Source organism: Saccostrea cucullata, unplaced genomic scaffold (assembly GCF_032062105.1).
Source record: "Saccostrea cucullata isolate Sc308-1 unplaced genomic scaffold, CSIRO_AGI_Scuc_v1 ctg101, whole genome shotgun sequence".
In the NCBI taxonomy this organism is placed as follows: domain Eukaryota; kingdom Metazoa; phylum Mollusca; class Bivalvia; order Ostreida; family Ostreidae; genus Saccostrea; species Saccostrea cuccullata.
The window spans coordinates 830,106-851,953 of NW_026939309.1; the positions used below are offsets into that span (position 1 = coordinate 830,106).

Sequence of the window (21,848 nt, forward strand, 5' to 3'; positions counted from 1 at the left end):
AGAAAGATGATCACATTCATTATACGAATTTTATCGACACATAGGTTTGCGAGAAAGTGTTCAAATCAGATTTTGGAAAAAAACATGTTTTTTTTAATTAAAAAGAATACTTTTACCACCGAGAAATAGTTCTATAATTATTCTTTAACATCTTTTGAATATATGAAAGTGTTGCGTTAATTTAGAATAAGTGAACATGAATTGAATTGAATTGAACATATTTTATTGACAAAGTCAAAAGGATCGGACACAAGTTCTGTAACTTAGATAGTCCTCTCCTAATATAACATTTTGTAAAATTGCTAAAGTAAAACAAACATATATACATATGGTCTACTATATACATTGTATACATTGTAGCAATAAACAGGAATAAATTCTTTAAATATACAAAAATAATTTGAGATGTTGAGAAAAAACTTATTTTGAAAAACGACCACATTCATTTAAGAAAGTTTGAATAGTCTTAAAAAGTTCAGCATTTTGTTCGAAAGTTAAAGAATCATCGCCCCATAGTATTAAATGTACATCTATAATATGTAAATAATTTAATGACAATAGCTTATTCATTAAGGAATTTCTTGCTTTTACATAATGTTTACAAACAAAAAACAGATGATATGTATCTTCTAGTAGTCCACAAGAACAATTAGGACTGGTAATTAGGTTACAGCGATATAAATCAGACTTTAAAATACAATTGTGTCTTAATCTTGTATGAGTTATGTTCAAAAACCTTTTTCCATAAGAAAAATATTTCTGAGATTTTACATTACTATTTTGAAGATAGTTTTTGAAAATTTTAATAGAAGTTGCCTCTCTTGTTTTTAGACTAAGGGAATTCCACTTTCTAACGGTATCGGGAATAAATGATTTATTGTAGAGTTCTAATCTATATTTTGGCAAAGAATAATTTAAAGAATTCCGGGTAATGTATCCTGAAATATTGCCTCTTGTATCAGGTACTAAGTTTTGCAAATAAATAGGGACTAAATTATTGTGCATTTTATACATTGTTATTAGTTTTGCCCTATTTCTTCTATATTCCAGTGGTTCCCAGCCTGTTTCCAAATATAATGAATTTCTTGAAGCAATAATTGTAAGCCCAGTAACTATTCTTGCAGCATGTAGTTGTACTTTTTCAAGATTCTCAATGTCTGTTTTTGTGCATCCAGACCAAACTTCAACAGCATATTCAAGTTGTGGTCTAATAAAAGATATATACATTCGGGACAGAATATCTCTCGACACAGTAAATTTTAATTTTTTAAGAAGCCCCAATTTTTTGTATGCTTTCTTTATAATGGTGTCAATATGATCAGACCATCCTAAGTTAGACGACAGAAGTATCCCAAGATGTTTGTGTTCCGTAACATATTCCAATTGGCAATTGTCAAGAAATAATTTAGGAAAATGCTGTACATTTTTCAAACTAAAAATGAATTGAGAATTGAACGTAGTAGATCCACTTGTAGGTGCTTGAGGACTAGCTGGAACACTCCCCCCCCCCCCCCCAATATAGACCCCGTGGTCTTTTAGACTTTTTTCACAAGAATTATATATGGATGACACATTTGTGATATAATCTATCCTATCAATTCAAAAAATTTACTTAAACTAACATTATATAAAAACATTTCAACCCCACTCTATATTTTTATATATATAGAATGTAGGGTAGATTTTTAAAAAAAAGTTTATTTTATGTAATTTTTCGGTTTGCTGGTATAGATCTTATCACAAATTTTCACAAGAATTATATGGATGACACATTTGTGATATAATCTATCCTATCAATTCAAAAAAATTTACTTAAACTAACATTATATAAAAAAAAATTAAACCCAACTTTATAATCTTATATATAGAATGTAGGGTAGATTTTTTAAGAAGTTTATTTTATGTAATTTTTCGATTTGCTGGTATAGATCTTATCACAAATTTTCACAAGAATTATATGGATGACACATTTGTGATATAATCTATCCTATCAATTCCGAAAAATTACTTAAACTAACATTATATAAAAAAAATTTCAACCCCACTCTATAATTTTATATACAGAATGTAGGGTAGATTTAAAAAAAAAAAAGAAGCTTATTTTATGCAATTTTTCGATTTGCTGGTATAGATCTTATCACAAATATGTCAATGAAAGATAATGTATGAGAAAAAAGTCGAAAAGGCCAAGGGGTCTATATTGTAGGGGGAGGGGAGTCCTGTCCTCAAGCACCCAGCTGTGAGTATGATTATGTAAGATATGAATATACAAAGTATATTAATGGGAAAAAAGATTACTTCAGAAAGAAGTCAGCGAATTCATATGGACCCTTTGTAATTAAAATTGTATATATTGAAGATGAAGTTCATTTCCTTACAAATTGTTCATTATATCATGAAGAGAGGAAAGCTTTCTTCTACTTCCTAAGCGACAATTTTATTTTTTTACGACACTTTTCAATGATCATTTTTTAAATGGATTATAAGAAATGAAGATCACAGTGAGTAATTATAAACTATAGCTAGACTATGTGATTTTTACTTTAAAATCCAAATCTTTCATTAAGAAAGAAACTCTTGAAAGATAAAAGAAAAATGTACGAAAAATATACTAGTATTTTTAATTCATGTGCGTTTCAGTCTCTTCTACATACGTGTATACAGGCTGTTGCATCCGGATGGGGGTGGGGGGTGCCCTCCTTTTCCCAACATGATTTTTACCATTGTAAATGCTCCCTGAAAGACCGTTTACCCCTTTTTTGGAGTTTAGTCAAACAAGAGTAATGTAGTATTGTGTATGAGAAAAAAAAATGTTACTGAACGAAGTTGGAACCGCCCAATTCCCACTCAGGAAATGAAATTCTTATTTTCGAATCGGACACTCCCCCCTTTTTTTCGCTTGTAAAGTTTTTTTTCAGGTAAGTTGATTTTTTTTCTCTGACTGACCCGTACTTTGAAAAACAATGCCACGTCTCCGTTATGTATATGTATTGACATTTTTATTTTTGTTTGTGTCTCTGATGCTATCATACTCAACCAGGAGAGCTTATACTATATGATTTTATGTCCCAGACTCTAACCTGTTTCTGCAAACTCCTTTCACCCCAAGACAATACTGTATTATATCTTTATCTAATTTTTACATTGCCAATTTCCAACCGTTTAAAATATATAGTAAATGTAGTCATAATATGCAACATCTATTTTTGTGATCAAACCAAACCATCGCTGATAACCGAAAGCATTTGCTTCTATGACGTCACAATAAACTATGTCGTCACAATAAGCTATGTCATCACAATATTAAATGACACGACACAATATTGATATTATCATAATATTGTTTGTTTCATATCTAATCGGATAAAATGAGTCGAAAAACAACTTTAAAGGAATTGAAAGAAGAACTTGCACTTGAAAGAGAATGGACGAACCTGCACAAGAAATCAAAAGAGGGCTGGATGTCCATCATAAAAGAAATGGAAGAAAAGAAACAGAAAGAATTGAATGAAGGCAACGAATGGAAGACCAGGTAATAATGACTGAAAAGCACAAAAATATCCAATGGATACAGATTATGCATGCAAGTTCTGAAAGCAAGTAAAAAAAGTAGTTGCAATGAATAAAGAAATAAGAATAAATGCATGATAATAAAAAGTTAATAAAAAAACAAACAAACAAACAAACAAACTTAAATAATTACAAGCTGTCAGTATATGATAAAGATAAGACCATAATAAATATATTCCTAGATTCTCCTCCCCGCCCGCCCCAATTTTTTTACTCCCCCTCGATTTTTTTAATTTCTGTTTTTCTTCATCTTAATTTTAAATCCCGTGAATGTGGGCATGATTTTGACAGCTGAAAAGATGGTACTTGTAATTGCTATAAAATATATTAAACTAGGGTCATTGGTTCTGAAAGATTGGTGATGATGTGTAGTAAGAGATAAACGGACCTCTACCAAGACTTTTATTCGAATATTATAGATAAATCTGCACCGAATGAACGGGTGAATAAAAATTCTGCAAAATGGGAAAAAATATATAATAAAAGCCGCCCGCCCGCCTCGATTTTTAAAAGAATTTGGATGAGAATCTAGGATTTTTTTTTATTATGGCCTAATGCATGTAATCCATATTTGTTCTGCTCCTATAGTCCTATTTTGTATTGATTAATGGACTTTTGAGCTTGAATACTGTCCGTTATCTCCAGATATTTCATGCATACAGATTTTAGTGGAACGCTTCAGTATATTTTAGTACTTTAATAAAAACAAACTACAAATTAGACAATTTTCTCTATAAATCTTAACTACATATCATTTCAGTGTAATAGTTTTTGATATACATGTACTAGCTGCACTACTCTACTAGTACAGAAAGTTTAACCTTCGCAATAACTTTTGAACCACGAGAGACAGAGACTTCATATTTAGTATGCCTACTCCACCCAAGCTCTTTCAATTGACCCAATGACTTAATGGCCTTGTGACCTTGACTGTGACATATATGCTAAAAATAGATTTTTCGAACCTTCACTATAAATTTTGAACCATGGGAGATAGTTACTTCATATTTAATATGCACTCCACTAATGAAGTTATTTAAAATGACATCAAGGTCAATGACCTTGTGACCTTGACTGTGACCTGTATGCTAAAATAGCTTCTTCAAACTTCGTTGCCGCCGGGTGCATAGTGTTTCACAAACACATCTTTCTTTTGAGTTTATCCTACTTACTGCCCAGTAACTGGTATTTTAAGATAGTTGCAACAGACCTGCATTATTAACAGCAACAGAAAGCTAAGGCTAGTTTACGATTATACCCATCAATATTTTTAGTCGGTTTTGTCCCCTCCCTTAACATAAATTTGCGTTACCCACGTAAGCCGCTTATGCATTTCGTCTACCATGGTTGAAAAGTTAATATGTCTGTATAAATAACCACTGAAGTAGGTTTAAAGTCATAAAATATTGCATTATTGATCAGTGCATCATGGTGGGTATGTTTCATTACATTGCTTAAAAAATACGTTCACACAGATGGCTTAAAAACTTATTCTAAATTTAAGATAAATGAATTGATAAAGAAGTGATTTTCATGAGTATTTGAGAAAAAAATATTCAGTATTAAACTGATAGCAATGATAAAGGTCTGACATAACTACTCGCTCAGATAAATTATTGATGAAGTGCAGCTATAGTATATACGTCAAATACTTGATCTCAAAAAGTTCATATAAAACCAACTAAGTTACATAACTCTCTCATATGTAGCTCGCCTGGGCTTAATTAAGAGTCAATTCACCTTTCCTGATCTGATTCAGAATTATACAAGTGAAAGATCATGTCTGATTTAAAAAAAGGAAATTAAGAAAATGTGTAGTCATCAAAAATCTTTTTTCTCAAGGAAAATTGCATACAATGTATATGCTGGAGGTTGGTTTTGAGGCCTGCATATATAAGAGATCTGACTTTTACACGCAGAGAAATTATAAGGAAAAAACTCCTTGACAATCTTACTATAGGCTTACCATATACGGGTCCACTTCAAAAAAGTTACCCAAGGAAGCAATAAGACTATCAATGAGAGAAAGAGTTTTACACGAGAATATAAAAGAATTTAGAAATCTTACACCTACAGTAATGGGGGATCGTGATCAATTATACTCAGTAATATGCAAGTATCCTTAATTAAGCATTTCATTCTCCAGATTGTTTTCATGCCTCCATGCAACAGTAGGGAAAATGGTCGTACTTTATACACATATATACATTTCAATACTGTAAACCTAAAAGTGAAATATATGGAGATACGAGCAGTATTTAAGCTCAGAAGTCCATTAAACAATACAAACTTTGGAGCAGAGCAAACACGGACCTCTTAAACATCAGAGGTGGGATCAGGTGCCATGAAGGCGTGAACATCCCCTGCCGTTTGGTTAAATCTGCATTGTGCTCCTTTTCATGATCGTAAATTAACGGAAAAATCCGTCGAAAATCCAGTGTGCAAATAATAGTCTAACAAATAGTATGGAAAACGTCAGTCAGCATTTGAATAAATGATAGATTGTATTTGCTGAGAAGGTCATTGTATCGACCATAAAATTTACGAAATGTCGACTTTAAACGAGACAGCTGATATTTTTGTTTCATCGACTTGTTTAATGTCAATAACTTAAATAGTTCGTGTTGAAATTAGCAGGGCCAAACTAATTTGTATTGAAGTCTCCAATTGTGTGGTTTTAAGTTTTTTCTTCAAATTATGAACCCTGGTATTAGCATGATTTCATATTGGCATTGTAGCTTCTGGATACTGTATAGATTTAAATCTTTTGGAAGAAGTGATGGCCACATTTATAATGATCGAAATATTTCGCTTCAAAATAAGAGTCGAAAAAACTTTTTTATAGTTGCCCAGGTGAGCGATGTGGCTCGTAGGCCTCTTCTTTATCTGTCCATGTAAGACATTCTTTTCTACCGATATCTTACGACATACCCTCTTTTCTCTGTCGCCGTAGATATAACTACCAGTGCATGTATAACACCGCCCTGCGGAGACAGATAAAGAAGATGAGGTCGGAGGCCCGTCAGCTGCGGACTGGGGTGTCGCTGGCGCAGGTCAGCGATAAGATGGACCGGATGTCCACAGCCGAATGTAGACAGCATGTCAAACATCTCAAATCTGAACTCGTATCTCTCAAAGGTAAGAAAACACCTGAAAAATTAGGTGTATCTACTTTCAAAATATAGACACATTTGATCAAATTTATTGTTATATTCTTTACATCTAAGAATATGCTGATTCTGCATTGCATGTATCTCAATACATGTTTTCCTCTCTGCTTCTGTGTATCAGGAAAAGTCTATGTATTTTATAAATGTCTCTACTTTTGTGTATCAGGTTTATGTATGTCTGTTAACTTCGCATCTCTACTTTGTGCATCAGGTCTTTGCAAGTCAGGTAATCTCTACAATCATTTTTTTTGGGTTTATTCATTAAACATTATTCAAGCTCAAAAGTCCATTAAACATTAAAAAATAGGAGCAGAGCAAATACGAACCTCTAAAACATCAGACACGTTGGAATCAGGTGCCAGGTAGGAGTGAGCACCCCCTGCCGACCGGTCACACCCGCCGTGTGCTCCTTGTCATGGTCAGGAAATGATGGAAAATCCGTTGACAATTCAAAATTTTAACAATGGCCCAACAATTAGAATGAAAACTTCAGTCAGCATTTGTCTTAATGATATATATTGTTTTTGCTGACAAGGTCATTGTACATATCGACCATAAAAATTAAGAAATGACGACTGAATGAGACTGCTGATATTCTTGTTTCATCAACTTGTTTGTCAATAACTTACCTCGAGTTAGAAACTGTTCATAAGTAGTACATGCTCTTATGTGTCAAGTCTATGGATGCCATGTATCAAATCTCTATTTCTTGGTACCAGGTCTTCATACATCTCTACTATTGTATCAGGTGTATGTATGTCATATATCATCTCTCCTTTTTAGCCGGGCTCGTTGCTCGTAGAGCAATGCCCGGCTATTGCGACGGTGAGCAACAGAAAATGCTGCTTCTTCACCGCCAAATTGAGTTTACGAGTAAAAATATAGTACGTACGGCCAGCGGCTGTTGAGAAAACAAAATCCATTCAAACACCTTAAGAAATAAACAATTTAATATTTTGGTAAAAAAATATTCGATTTACTAACATTTTTCCTGGCTCCTTTGACTAATATTTTACAAAGCAATTCAAAAGGTGCGGAAGGTTTTCATCAGGTATCCCTATCTGCGTCATATTCTATAAATAAAGATTGTACTATCAGGCTAACACAAATGCAGGGAACATCATTAATGACTTGATGCAAAACTCCCCGCTGAGGACACATCAGTGCATAGTCGTTTGACCTCAATTAATCTTGCTGTATCGGTGTTTATTTACTTCTGTTTGTATATAAAATCCCGAAACGATACATGTGATAAATATTTTACGCTGTTAATTTCTACCTGTATTTTATTTAATTTTTAAAACTTTTTAATACTGTACATGCCATTGACATATTTTTGTGTGGTAACATATCCTCTAAACGTCTGAACTTGATTTTAAACTGTCACCACGGTCTTTGTTCATTACCCTGTAAATGAGCCCGGCTTTCAGTACTTCTGAGTACTTTGATTCGTATTGGGTCTATGTAGTCAGGAAATCACACCTCTACCTTTGTGTATTAGGTCTATAGAAGTCGTAAAATCACATCTGTATTTTTGTTTATCAGGTTTATAAATGTAATAAGTCACATCTCCACTTCTTTGTATCAGGTCTTTGTATTGCATGTTATCACATTTCTACTTCTGTCATCTAGGACTGTGTATGCTATGTAATCAAGTCTCTACTCTGGGGTTCAGGACCGTGTCCGTTTTATCACATCTATACTCCTGTGCATATCTGATCTATGTATTCTACGGTATCGCCTCTCATATCTATTTTTGTCTACCATGCACGACTGTATGATAATTTAATTTCGACTCTAGTTTTGGCTTTCAGTTTTGTTTGTCAAGTAATTATCTTCTCCTGTCTCTTAGAATCGTTTGTGTGTCATGTAATACTAGTATCATCTCTGCATCTGTTCTGTAGGAATGTGTACGTCCTATAACCATCAACTGGACGAACAGTCAGCAGCGTACATCCAGGATCAGGAGGAAATCAAGTCCATCGTGAACGACGTGTGGTTCAAACACGCAACCAAGATAGAGCAACAAGAGAAACTGGACGGGGCACTGCCAGCCATAAATGTCCGACCACGAGTGGGTAGTAACTCCGGTGTTCAAATCAAGAAGCCGGACAAACTGCCGCCAATAACGAGCAATCCTCTACATAAGAAGTCGTCTTACTTAGAAATGTATGAAAAGTCCAAAGCCAAGAGGCACAACAACAAAACACAACCCAAATCTGCAACAAAGAAGGTTCATTTCCTAGGCGATTCAGAATATAGCGACCTTGTTTGAGTCCTGGACAAGGTCCCATGCCGTACTGGAGTTAGAGAGTTGATAGTGCAGTAGACCTGCCGTCCTTCCCAGTGGCACCCCAGGCTCAGTAAACAGGTCATTCATTGTATCCTACTGAGGGTATTGTAGGAGCAAAGCGAAACGAATTTTTATGATGAACTCCCAAACAGTGTTTACTTCTTCCCTTTTATGTCCATTTCCAGTTATATGCTTCACGTTATTTGTCAATTGAAATAAAGAGCACAATTTTATATCATAAATATTTTACTGTACAAAACAGGAATAATATTTTGAACAATATATAAAATACACACATAAATATATCAATATTAAAGCATCGTAATTTACAGTATGGCAATATTCGGCGCCTTCTTTGAGTAACAAAGAAGAATGAATGAAGTCCCACTATTATGAATTTTTTTTCTTTTCTGCACCGTTATGAAAATCATCTTGAAGCCTCATTATTTACTAGAGAAAAGCTGCATCTACAATGAAGTCAACAGATTAAAAATTCATGACATTCAACGGCGGCAAAAATTCAATGATTAACAAAGGCAACATTAACCGATTAAAGTAAATGTGTGTAATATATGTAAATGTCCTACCACAGTATCCCCTAACGCCTGGAAACTACCGCGCCGTGGCGCTGTATGTCTGGGTTCAGAAAAACTAAACAGACTTCCGGTGCTACTTTTCCGCTCACAGCGTTCCGGGTCCTACAATACAAATGCTGAATTTAAATATGTTTTTTGAGTAACACGTATTAAAATAATTTTTGTATTACAAAGATAAATCAAGTAAATTCTGGCTAATGGCCAGACAAGTTTTGTAATTTCCAACTTCCAAATGAAGAGTTCTTGTCTTATTTGTTATAGGTACAATATACGGTAAAACTTGTTTAATTTAATCTAGAAACCCCTGTTTCCAAAGATATCAGCCGGATATAAGATGATTCTCCGGATCAAACAACATTTTAATCAATTGATATTAGTGAAAGGAGTTAAAGGATATCGAAATACACAAGATCCGGATTAGAAAAGTTTCACTGTAAATGGAAAGACTGCTGTTCCAGTTATAATATTCTAGTATAAGTTTAAAACTGGCAGTTCTGCAGCGTGCATGAAGAAAATATTTGCATTATTTCAAGAAATAATACGAAAATGAACACTGGATAAAACTGAAAAAAAAAATAGACGACCATGCAGTTTTAAATCTTGGACAACTACGTGTAATATTAAGTGCAGCATTTAGCTTTATAAAGCTCATGATTTGTAAGTTTTAGATTGGTTTGTTTAGCGTGTTGAGCTTTGTCAGTTCTACGTCCTTACGTGGTTGTACTGCCCCATGTTCTGGAGACTCGGCCGTCGGTTTCTATCTAAGTATCCCCCATCATCCGGGGTCAGACTAATGGCGGGGGTACCGCCACCTGGCGGCACTAAGCTGAACCTCCGCAGCGGTTCCTTGCTAGACACCGTCAGCATTTCTTTTTCCTGTAATGATTATTTTTAGATCACATTCACACAAGCTCGTAACTATACCCCCTCCCAAAACTCCAATAAGATGGGATGATAAGGTCACAGGCAGAAGTTTTATTTAAAGCTTTGTTTTATATCTGGAAAAAGGCTATCTTTATCAACGATATACATGAAATGTATTTCCTATTTTTACGGAAATAACCGAGTTGTACTGGAATGAAAACATTAATTGCAGTAAGGATAGAACTTGAGCTCGGTTATTATATATTTCCTTAGTATAATTTGATCGTTTTATGATTGATAAGGTTGAGGATAACGCACAGTGATCGATCTAAAAAAATCTGAAAACAAAACAAATATGTTGAGAGGGCAAAAACCACGGACCCCAGGAACTTCTAGAGGTTGGACCAGGTGCCTAGGAGGAGTAAGCATCCCCTGTTGACAGGTAACACCCGCCGTGAGCCCTGTGTATCGATCAGACAGAACATTCCGTTGTCAGATTCAAAATAAAAACAAAGGCCTTACAATATGGTATGAAAGTCTGTCAAAATAGGACCCAGTGATAGGTTATAATTATTGATATAACAAGGTCATTATCATGATCATAGAATTTACGACCGAGTTGATATCCCTGTAACAACAACTTATTTGTCAATAACCTGCCTCAGTTGAGAAACTGATCACAATCAGAGCGTTATTATTCGGAGTCCGACTATCTGTCTGGTTTGTTCTGTTAAACTTGAAACTTCCATGATTGTTCTGACAATGATTATGTCCATTGCCGTTGTTCATACATATGTTTATTCTACTGATCTCTACATCAGACCGATTGACCTTTGATGACCGTTCAAATTGCATCTATATTTAAATCATTGTTATTTGAAACGACATAGTAAGTAGTAATCATTTATATGTTTTAGACCAACAGTCATTTTCTATTAATTTTATATATATCTCATTACCTTTAACTTTGAGAGCTCTGGACTGTTAGGCGCTGGAAAAAAACATCAAGAATATTATACATACATGTATATATCTCTATGATACTTTTATTTTTGCTTATTAACTGCACATTATTGAAACACATCAAGATAACATTCACCCATAATCAGCAAGTTAAATATAATAGAAATCTCTGAAGAGACTGAAACCCTGCTGGTTTAAAATCGGAGACAGTCTTTCTTGAGCTTTATAAACATGATTACTCTGTAAGGAATACTGTAACTTAAATATTTGAAGCATTTGACAGATAAGTATAAACTAGGTTACAATCACAACACCATTCAATACTATCTATAGAGTACTTCATAAAAACATCACAAGTCTCGGTAAAAAAATCAGGTAGTAATGGAAAATTAAATTTATATTTAGTTACTTAAATAAAAAGATTGATCTAAAAATATATAAAATATAAACTAAGAATGCTTAAAAAAAATATTCAGTGCCAATCTCTGTCAACGTAATGGGTTCCTGTTAAATCACAGAATGGATTGGTTACATTATTTTTTTTCTTGGATAAAAAAAAGTTATAACCTGAAAATTATCTTAAAGCTGTTCTCTTTCAAACGTATATAATAATGAACACCATTGAAAAGGAACAAAACTGTCACGGGAGAATTTAAACCATTCATAATATTTTTTTAAATTTTTCTAATTTTTTTGAAAAGAAAGGGATCTTGCAATAATAATATGATATTATCCCGAGATCATATCTATTGCAAAACACGTTGCAAGATTTTGAAATCTCAACTCGCCCTAGATTTCCGCAAGAAAAATTAAATGACCCAAGTGTATAAATCAACCTAGCATACCATGATTATGAATAAAGATGATGAATTCTTTTCCAGTATTAACATTGATTTAATGTGAATACCTGTGTACATTGACATTGCCTGGATTTTTCTTTCAATGCCTCATAAGAAAGAGGAGAATGCCACTCGAACACGCCATTTGATATATAATGACAAAGGAATAATATTTTTGTAAAGGAAATTCTATTTTTACTAATGCCTATAACATATCCAAATATTGCAGGTAATCATGCATTCATAATGCTCCTCTAAAATACATAATCAAGCTTTAAGAATCAAATTTTCCGAGAAATAAATAAAAATCTATTCTAACTACACGCCAGCACAAAGCAGGCGGACAAGCAACTGAGTTAGTTTATCTGGTTCTACAGTTCTGCATTCTCTACGGGAAAGGTCACGTGTTACCTTCCTGACTGGAGTTTCGGGAGAGCCTGCCTCTAGTCAGTGATGAAATGGAGCATTCTGGGAAAGGGAGAACTAGACAAATATGGTCACGGTCTGGTAATCAGTAGCCATGACAACACTCACACACACAAAATATTTTGTTCACAATAATACTTAGTACATTTTTAAAAATATTGATAATTTAATTATTTACAATGTTCAAATCACGTTTCAAGGACAAATAAAGCCAACTATAGTGCAGTTGACTTTTGGAATAATAATATTATCAGCCTAAAATAAGAATTTCTTTGATATTAAATAAAAATTCAACCAACCTGTTCGGCTTTTCTGGATTCCAGAGGGCGAGGAATTACCAACAAACAGCAAATTTTTGTCACTGCCCCCGGATGGCGCCAATCTCTCCCTAAATTATAATACAGTACAGTTATTTTTAACTAGTCTTTGAGGGTGACTAGCTTCTCTCTTTGTCTATCCGTCTGTCTGTCACTCTAACAGTCAGTCACACTAAATTTCCAAGTTCTCACTTTGATTTAGCTTGTATAGTTATTATATTAATATTATACTGTAAAGGGAAAATATGGCGGAAATCGTGGTGTTTGAGCTTGGTTTGGTGGACAACATAGTCAGAACTCAATCTGGTGAGTATTGTCTGGTCCATGGGCCTTTCATTTTGTATATGATATATATACTCATACCGATTTCTAGTATTAATATCTATGACAAAAGAACTTGGTAGACAAGAGGCTGGAGGTTGGCAGTGTTTACTATTGGAGTACTATAGAACTTTGAATGCCGTTGTTTTACTATATAGAACTAGACAATAATAGAACTAGACAATAATAAAATTTCTAGAAAGGATTAGATTTGGAGTGCCGTTGGTTGGCAATCAGTATTTTAATTATGGAGCGTAGAACTTTGAGTGACGTTGGTGGAGGGTAGTGTTTTACCTTTGGGGTGTAGAACTTTGAGTGCCATTACTTCTTCTGTGTTGTTCGATCATTCCCAACATATCATAAAGTACGTCCATTATGATACTAAACTGAAAAAAATATAAACAATTAATATGAGTGATCTTTGATCTAAAAAAACGAATAGTAATTAATTCCTGTGACTAACTTAACCACAAATAAATCAATGATGATGATCTGTGATGTGTAATACTAAAAGTTAATCTAAATGCTTGACACAGGGAATTTTATTGAATGATTAAAAACGAATTCGCTGTCTAAAGAATATTATATAATATGGCTTCCTCACATGATTTGCACTTGTATATGACAACACCCACGGACTACAATTAGATGTTAGCAAAGTTTTGCTTTGAACATTAACTTCTTGAAAATAGAAGTATAATGCCAATAAATGCAACAAGGACCGATGGGCTAGATTGCTCATCTGAGTAACCTCGGCCTGTTGGGCCCCTACCCACCCTACAGTACTTATAAGGATTTGATTGTTCTATGTGGCTCCATCTTACACCCAGGGACCAGGACTTGAATCTTCACTGCATCTACCTTAAAATGCTTCCCAAAAATATGACTATTTATGGCTTGCTGTTCTGTAGAAAAATATTTTTATATTCTTTTCCTTTAAATCTATATAAAACTCATCTAAATATCTTCATCATTCCACAGTGGTGACAGATTTGAAAAAAAATGAATCTACTGCAGCCAAGGAAATAAATCAGAGACAAATTGCCTTTTTTGAGTCAGTTAAGGGGGACATTTTTTTTATTATCAAATGTTTATCAAGGAGATGAGTTGATATATTATGAAATATTCGACGTACAACTGTTGTATCTGTCTTACTCGACAAGAGGAAGGCGAGTTATTACAAAATGTTCTCGTGGTTCTGCGGAGAAAACTTCGTAGTAAGGAAATTGAAACCTCAGCTGCATAAAAATCTAATGTTTCAATTTCCCGCTAATAAGTCTTACTTTTCGATGGATACAATACGAAGATTTAGCTTTATGTCATCGCAAATCTTCTTATAATGAGTTAGACGTCACCTACAAAGATTTATTTCAGGGAGTTCAGTCTAAGCATTGCGTGTTCGGAATATCTCAACAATAATTGAATCGCCTTACATTTCACAACTCTATTAATAACACACAAAACTTCCTAGATCCTCGGCCAGATCGACGAAAACTCTGTCTTGGGAAAACTTGAAGGTCTGTACTTTGTCTACAGTATTTAATAAAGAATGTAAGGCTATAACACCAAGCTTTTTTGTCTTTTCTCTACTGGACAAATTACCAGACCCAGACATTTACTGGAAGCCAAGGAGAACAAGGAGAATCACCTCAGAGTTATTTCTGTATTATAATGTCGAAAACTGACAGTATAACATGAAATTTACTGCAAATGTGGATGATGGTTTCAGTTAAAACTTTAATTGTACATTGTTAATTATACCATGGTTAAAAGTATATCACGTGATTTGGAGGAAATAAATCGCTTTTAATACACAGAGGCCAATTTCCGTACATCAAATAAAATGAGAAACTGGTGCACCAAATGAACCTGTAAATCTTATTTTGTACTTTGTCTACAGTATAATGTAAATCACCTGATACAACTGTGTATTACGTCTACAGTATAACGTGAATTACCTGGCTTGTACGTCTACAGTATAATGTGAATCACCTAGTCTGTAGTCTGTACAGTACATGTGAATCACATGGTCTGTAAACATGAATCATCTGGTCTGTAGTCTACAGTATAGCGTGAATCACATGGTCTGTATTCTACAGTATAACATGAATCACCTGGTCTGTAGTCTACAGTATAATGTGAATCACATGGTCTGTAGTCTACAGTATAACATGAATCACCTGGTCTGTAGTCTACAGTATAATGTGAATCACCTGGTCTGTACTCTACAGTATAATGTGAATCACCTGGTCTGTAGTCTACAGTATAACATGAATCACCTGGTCTGTAGTGTACAGTACAATGTGAATCACCTGGTCTGTAGTCTACAGTATAACGTGAATCACATGGTCTGTAGTCTACAGTATAACGTGAATCACCTGGTCTGTAGTCTACAGTATAACATGAATCACCTGGTCTGTAGTCTACAGTATAACGTGAATCACCTGGTCTGTAGTCTACAGTATAATGTGAATCACCTGGTCTGTACTCTACAGTATAATGTGAATCACCTGGTCTGTAGTCTACAGTATAACGTGAATCACATGGTATGAAGTCTACAGTATAATGTGAATCACCTGGTCTGTAGTCTACAGTATAACGTGAATCACCTGGTCTGTAGTATGTTTACAGTACAACGTGAATCACATGGTCTGTAATCTACAGTATAACGTGAATCACCTGGTCTGTAGTCTACAGTATAACATGAATCACCTGGTCTGTAGTCTACAGTATAACGTGAATCACCTGGTCTGTAGTCTACAGTATAGCGTGAATCACCTGGTCTGTAGTCTACAGTATAACATGAATCACCTGGTCTGTAGTCTACATTTTAACATGAATCACCTGATCTGTAGTCTACAGTATAACGTGAATCACCTGGTCAGTGCTGAGATCCGGGTCCACAGTGTGTGGGAGAAGAGAAGGCATTCCACTCTGTGCAAGAAAGACCCTGGTTAACACGGAATCCCTTTTGTTTAACATATGTTTATATATACCTGAAATAGAAAAAATGGCTCTATAAAAGGTATCTCTGATTTGAGAAAAGAAAAATGATACTCGTAATGTTAAAATAATTTTTTTACCAACAACAGCCATTATTACTGATGCATCCTGGTAGCTGGCAATGTCGACTAGGAATGGAAGGACTTCCTCTCTGATCGTGAAAGGATTCATGATGCTCAATAAATGTTTAATACACGACAATATTATAAGCTTGATCTGAAACATAATATAAACAGAGTGATTACATTTCAAATTATAGTATTCACATTCTCTCCTTTTGATGACAGCATTACAGAGCCATAGCGAACTGTCATCGACAAGTGAGGAATAGGCAATTTATTATGCCTCAGTTACATTTGAGTCCTCGATACAAAAAAAAAATTGCTTTGTATGTATTTGCTGAAAACATTTTTATAACTTTATCTATGGCGTCTGTCATTGGATGCCTTAATAACCAATTGCAATGAAAAAGGTCAAATTTTGCACGAAGAGCAATGTGATACCATACATAAACTGGAAAGGAATCATTATGTATGGATTATTTAGACAAATATCTAATTTACAAGAGTAATGTACGCAACATCGTCAAGGTCTTTATGAGTATAGTAATGCCCCTTTTATTTTTTTATTTTTTTTTCTTGTCAAAGTGGCTTCTTTAATACAACACTGAACATTCTATGATTAATACTGTATACAGGGTTATTTTCGCCCGCCTTATTTTTGCCCTTTCACTCTTGCAAACAATTTTGCCCCGTTTTAAATTCGCCCAGTCCTAGTTTTGTTTAAGAAATTATACTGTTTTCTTTGAATTCGCTCCGTTTTAAATTCGCCCAAATGATTTTTTTATTTTTTTTTGGGGTCAAAATAAAACGGTGGCGAAAATTTCCCTGTATACAGTACGTAAATGTTTGTTAGCTTGCCTTAACATCGGCCGTTTGAAGAAACTGTTCTTTGGCACAAGGAAGAACGGTCGATCTGAGAATGGTGTCGTCCAGACAGTCTTTGACGACCAATAAGGCATTCAGGGCAGCTTCCTGGCAAAAAGATCGCGCTGATTTACAAAACATTTGCATTCCCCTTTCTTACGCTTTTAATTTCGAATCCATGAACACACAAAAAAGTCTGCGATTAATTCAGCAGGATAATAATTAATTTTTAAAGAACATTAATAAATTATTTTGGACGTAAAATTAGATTAATCATTTAGCTTTCAAGTTTGATGGAATGTACATTATTGAAAGCCTTCCAGTTAGCGGTATATTGAACTACATAGATCACAATATAGACATGTATTTGGAACATAAAAACTCCAGAGTGTGGCCGAAAGGACGGAAGCCCCAACTAAAGAGAACAAGAGCCAGGCTGACTAAAAACCATGTACAATGCAACGCCATGCAATTTTATGACAGTCATTTCCATTATATTTTGCCTAGAATTGTCAATCTATTAGATGTCCCATTTGCATAATTAGAAAATAAGAGAATTTGATTGCTTTCGAGGATTCTTATTACCTGTATTCTAAACGACTCGGATTTAATATGTTTCAAGATGAATGGCATAACATCACTTCGAACTTGGTTAGTGGTGCATTTGGATATTATAAAATCGATTTTATTCAGAAGATACACAGTGCCCTGCAAAAGAAATAATTCTAATTAACATGTAGTTAGAAAGTCCTTAATGTAACGTATTGCATCTATGAGGAAGAAATCAGACGTACTCGCCAAATTATATATGGTTGTCTGTTGAAATAACAATACGGATAGCTTAATTTAAAATGTCTCGGAGGAGACAATGATATATCTCGCAGATTTAGGATGTTACTTCAGCGGCGTGTCGTTAATACTGACATTCTCGCCTACAGTTAAGGAAAATGTCAACGGTTGAATTCTAACGTTATCAAATGTAGTGATTATGTTCAAAAATCCCCATATAATTTAAGGGTTCTTAAGGGATGGTCGGAAAGGCCAGTTTATAACTGCTTGAAGGCTGCAAAGTAATTCTGTACGCAAAATACTGATAAAACGTGCTTTTATATTTGTTGGCAATTCCTGTCATTTTATATTTGCATTTTGTAGGAATTTAGATATTTCTTAAACTCCATCTACAGAAATAAATTCCCTGCACAGACAAAAAAAACCTATTTGCATAATAAAAATAGGCAGAGTTTCAAACTTCAATTTATAAAAAAATCTACTGTACGTGAACAAAATTTAGCGCGATCAAAGGATATGGAGTTGGCGTAATCATGAATTAGCACTACTCATGTTCGTCCAGTATGTTCTATCTAAAAATGATTTCTTAGCGGTATTCATGAATTACCGCATCATCGCCTACATCAAAGCCGCTAAAATATGAAGCCCGCCATTTTAAGTACACATACCCGGTACAGTATTTGCTGATATTAGGTGTTAAACATTTCGCTAGAATGAACAACACAATTTCATCGAAAATTGATATTCGAAATTATTATATATTCTAACTATCTATTGAAGCATTTTCACTTATAACAAACACAGATATCTTATGAAATGGACTTTTTCGTGCAGTAATGAACGAGCGCTTCCAATGTTTTAAGCAATGTAACTAATCAAAATTGATATTAATTGAAACATCTGCTCCAAGAGTAAAATCCCGCTAATAATATCAAATAAGTAATTTATCATAAAAGGTCTAAGAAGCCCTTTAGTTGTTTATTTTGTCCCTTACCTGTTCGGGCTTTGAGCAATTGAACACAAAGGTTATTTCTGGAAAGACATATTGTGAGAACTCCTCAGGAGATGAGTGTTGAACCAGCGATAAAAGGGGCGGTAACGCTGTGACGACAGAGTCACGTGACGTAAACTCCTGGTGCAGGCTGGGTAAAAGGCGGGAACAACGAATTGCCTATCAAAAGGGAAGATGAAAACTTTTCCAGTTTGGTAATTTGATAGAAAAATGCGAGTTATTTATTCAAGATTTATTTGAGCAAGATTTAAGCAAGGTAATAAAATTCAAGAGATTGCAATACATGTATGAAAGACTTATATATATTCTTTTTTCGTACATATCGCAAATATTCTTCTTTGAAAACAAGATGAAAATTTTTAAACCCACTTTTTATTTTCACAAACCTATATTAGTAAAATATACGTGCATTATTTTATTTTTTTTCTTAGTTTCCTGGAAAATGGACATTAATAAGATTGTACTAGTATTTTTAGATCTAAATATAAGTTTGACTGACCTTCGGAAGAAGTGGAATGTTCTGAGAAATCACACCGAACACGTGGGATTTATCGGAGGGACTCTTTAAGTGGAGGTTGTCAAGCTGCTGTAGTGTGGTGACCGTGGGGTCGTGGAACATCTTCAGCTAAAACAACATGAGCAGCCATTTATAAAGAGTCCTTAAATATATACTTAGACACACACACACACACACACACACACACACACACACACATCTCCAAGTGGAACACAATGTGTTTGTGAAATATCGATGCCCTTGTATTTCATCTTAAGGCCAAGTTTAAAAATGTTGATATCCAAATAACGTTTTTGTCACATGTGAAATATGAAAGCCAAAGCACTAAGTGTTCAAAATATATCTACTAGATTGTTAAGGTCAATCTAACAAGTCCAAGGTCTTTGAGGTAATAAAATCTTGCTACCCAAAAAAAAGCCTTGTCACAAGGAATACACATATCATTCGCCTTAGCAGCAACGGTTCAAAAGTTATGTCCAAGATTAAAGTTTTTCAATGGACATTCGATACAAATAATGATACCAAACGAAAGGTCTTGTGACAAGTTATATACAGTGTGAAATATGAAAGCTCCAACACTTACCATGGTAAAGAATACAGCTTTGGAAGATAAACTAATTAAAGGACAAAGCTATATGCTCCGAATATATGACTTCTATTAAGGGGACATCTTCCATATAAGTTTCAAAATAAATGAAATCAACATAAATTTTATCTTCCAATGGCAAAAAATCTATTGAAACAAAAAGTCGATTTTATTTTTTATATTGACAGTGAATTTTATAAAATACAGAAATTGAAATAAATGAAGACCATCTTTAATCAACTAACAGGAAGAAGGACCTTGGACATCAAAACGTGGAAATCTACCTTTACAAGCGAAGAATCGCCATTACAGCAAATAATCGTCTGTACCAAGAAAGTGAAAAAGAACATCCTCAATCGAACACAATATTTCAATGAAGGTTAAAGAGTACAGAGTGAATTGACATTAAAATATTGCTGAAAAACCCTCAGGTATGTGTTTCTGACATTTCGAAACTTGATATGTTGCAATATAGACTGCGCAATGACAATAAAAAAAGCATACCGAACAAATAACATTTCAAATGTTTTGCATACAATATACATGGAGGCAACAGACTTAATTTTGCCTGAGTACGCGATAAAAAATCCTATCTTTGTGATATGAAATAAAATATGATCAGTTAAAAAAATCAAAGAAGACAATAAACATTGCTTTTGCAAGCAAAAGCATCTGTCACCCCGAACTTACTTTCATCCGTTTCCGTGGCAGCGATGGCCATTTTAAATGCAAACCTACATCTTTTAATTATTACGTCATAAAATAGTACATGTTCATGTATTTAATAAATTTGCCCATCCATTTTTTTTATCAGTACTATATATTTAACTGATTTTATACTTTTTAATTTTCTTTCTACAAAGGCATATAAGAAAGAATTCTGATTTTCTGACTCATTGTAAATTATTTTAGAATTATTAGTGAGCTATGACAGGAGTCCACGTGATCGATGGCAACTAACCAATGAGAAGAGCTGGGCTGTAGGTCGATAGCGGATGTCCCTGTTTATCATCTTTTCCACCGGGTCCACCAAAGCGGGGGGCATCATGGGAGCAATGTCTCCAAACTTCTGAGTAAGCTTTAAAGAAACAAGAAATGAAAAAAAAATTAAAAAAGAATATAAATACAAAAAATAATCTTCTGCTTTTTACGTCATAGCTATTCTATCAAATATGTGGCACACGAGAACTAATATCATGGTTCTGCTTTCATCTTGGTATCATTCATACTCGATTTTCAGTGCAAAACTTTCAAGTTTCTGTTTCCTTTTGAATAAAATGGATTGACAAGGAGAAAACCTACAAGGCGAGGGGAAAATGGCATCAAAATCGCAATGGCTGGCGTGGTTAATCCGCTTATTTTGTCATTCAACATCACTCTGGATAAGAACTGGCGAGACCTCAATATCAGTATTATTAAAATTTTAATATTTTTCATTAATACACAATAAGATTGCCACTTTTCCTAAGTATTAAAAAAAAAATTAAAATTTGTGAAAATGCATGGAAGTGTTCATCAAACCCGCCCAAAATTTGAAGTTTCAATAACTTTTAAATGAAATTACAGTGTAATATATTTCCGTGTGAAATGCTACTGCAATATGTAAGTCGTGATATTATACAAAAAATTTGAGAAAATATTAACTTCAAATCTGTG

The 21,848-nt window shown here is 34.1% G+C and overlaps 2 protein-coding genes across 2 annotated transcripts in view; one reads left to right on the forward strand and one right to left on the reverse strand.

Annotated features, from left to right (window-relative positions):
- Positions 1-3,368: 3,368 nt before the first annotated feature.
- Positions 3,369-9,024, forward strand: LOC134252789 (uncharacterized). Its single transcript, XM_062735310.1, has 3 exons — positions 3,369-3,532; positions 6,524-6,708; positions 8,645-9,024. The coding sequence occupies exons 1-3, from the start codon at positions 3,369-3,371 to the stop codon at positions 9,013-9,015; spliced, it is 720 nt and encodes a 239-aa protein (XP_062591294.1). The 3' UTR covers positions 9,016-9,024.
- Positions 9,025-9,324: 300 nt separating this feature from the next.
- The window catches only part of LOC134252754 (SCY1-like protein 2), a 54,999-nt gene continuing 42,475 nt past the window's right edge, over positions 9,325-21,848 (reverse strand). The window contains exons 8-21 of the mRNA XM_062735258.1: positions 21,154-21,270; positions 19,589-19,714; positions 19,072-19,248; positions 17,874-17,996; positions 17,283-17,396; positions 16,443-16,578; positions 16,237-16,355; positions 13,654-13,745; positions 13,021-13,109; positions 12,707-12,778; positions 11,453-11,484; positions 10,344-10,505; positions 9,621-9,731; positions 9,325-9,500 (exon numbers count right to left, since the gene is read on the reverse strand). Of these exons, the coding sequence (XP_062591242.1) occupies positions 9,477-9,500; positions 9,621-9,731; positions 10,344-10,505; positions 11,453-11,484; positions 12,707-12,778; positions 13,021-13,109; positions 13,654-13,745; positions 16,237-16,355; positions 16,443-16,578; positions 17,283-17,396; positions 17,874-17,996; positions 19,072-19,248; positions 19,589-19,714; positions 21,154-21,270 (1,494 nt within the window). The 3' untranslated portion in view covers positions 9,325-9,476. The remainder of the gene's footprint in view (positions 9,501-9,620; positions 9,732-10,343; positions 10,506-11,452; positions 11,485-12,706; positions 12,779-13,020; positions 13,110-13,653; positions 13,746-16,236; positions 16,356-16,442; positions 16,579-17,282; positions 17,397-17,873; positions 17,997-19,071; positions 19,249-19,588; positions 19,715-21,153; positions 21,271-21,848) is intronic.

Bases quoted from the DNA above. Each gene is read 5' to 3' on its own strand.
- LOC134252789 (XM_062735310.1), top strand. From the start codon at position 3,369: ATGAGTCGAAAAACAACTTTAAAGGAATTGAAAGAAGAACTTGCACTT. The intron at 3,533-6,523 runs GTAATAATGACT...CTGTCGCCGTAG, and splicing joins GGCAACGAATGGAAGACCAG to ATATAACTACCAGTGCATGT. The intron at 6,709-8,644 runs GTAAGAAAACAC...TCTGTTCTGTAG, and splicing joins TGAACTCGTATCTCTCAAAG to GAATGTGTACGTCCTATAAC.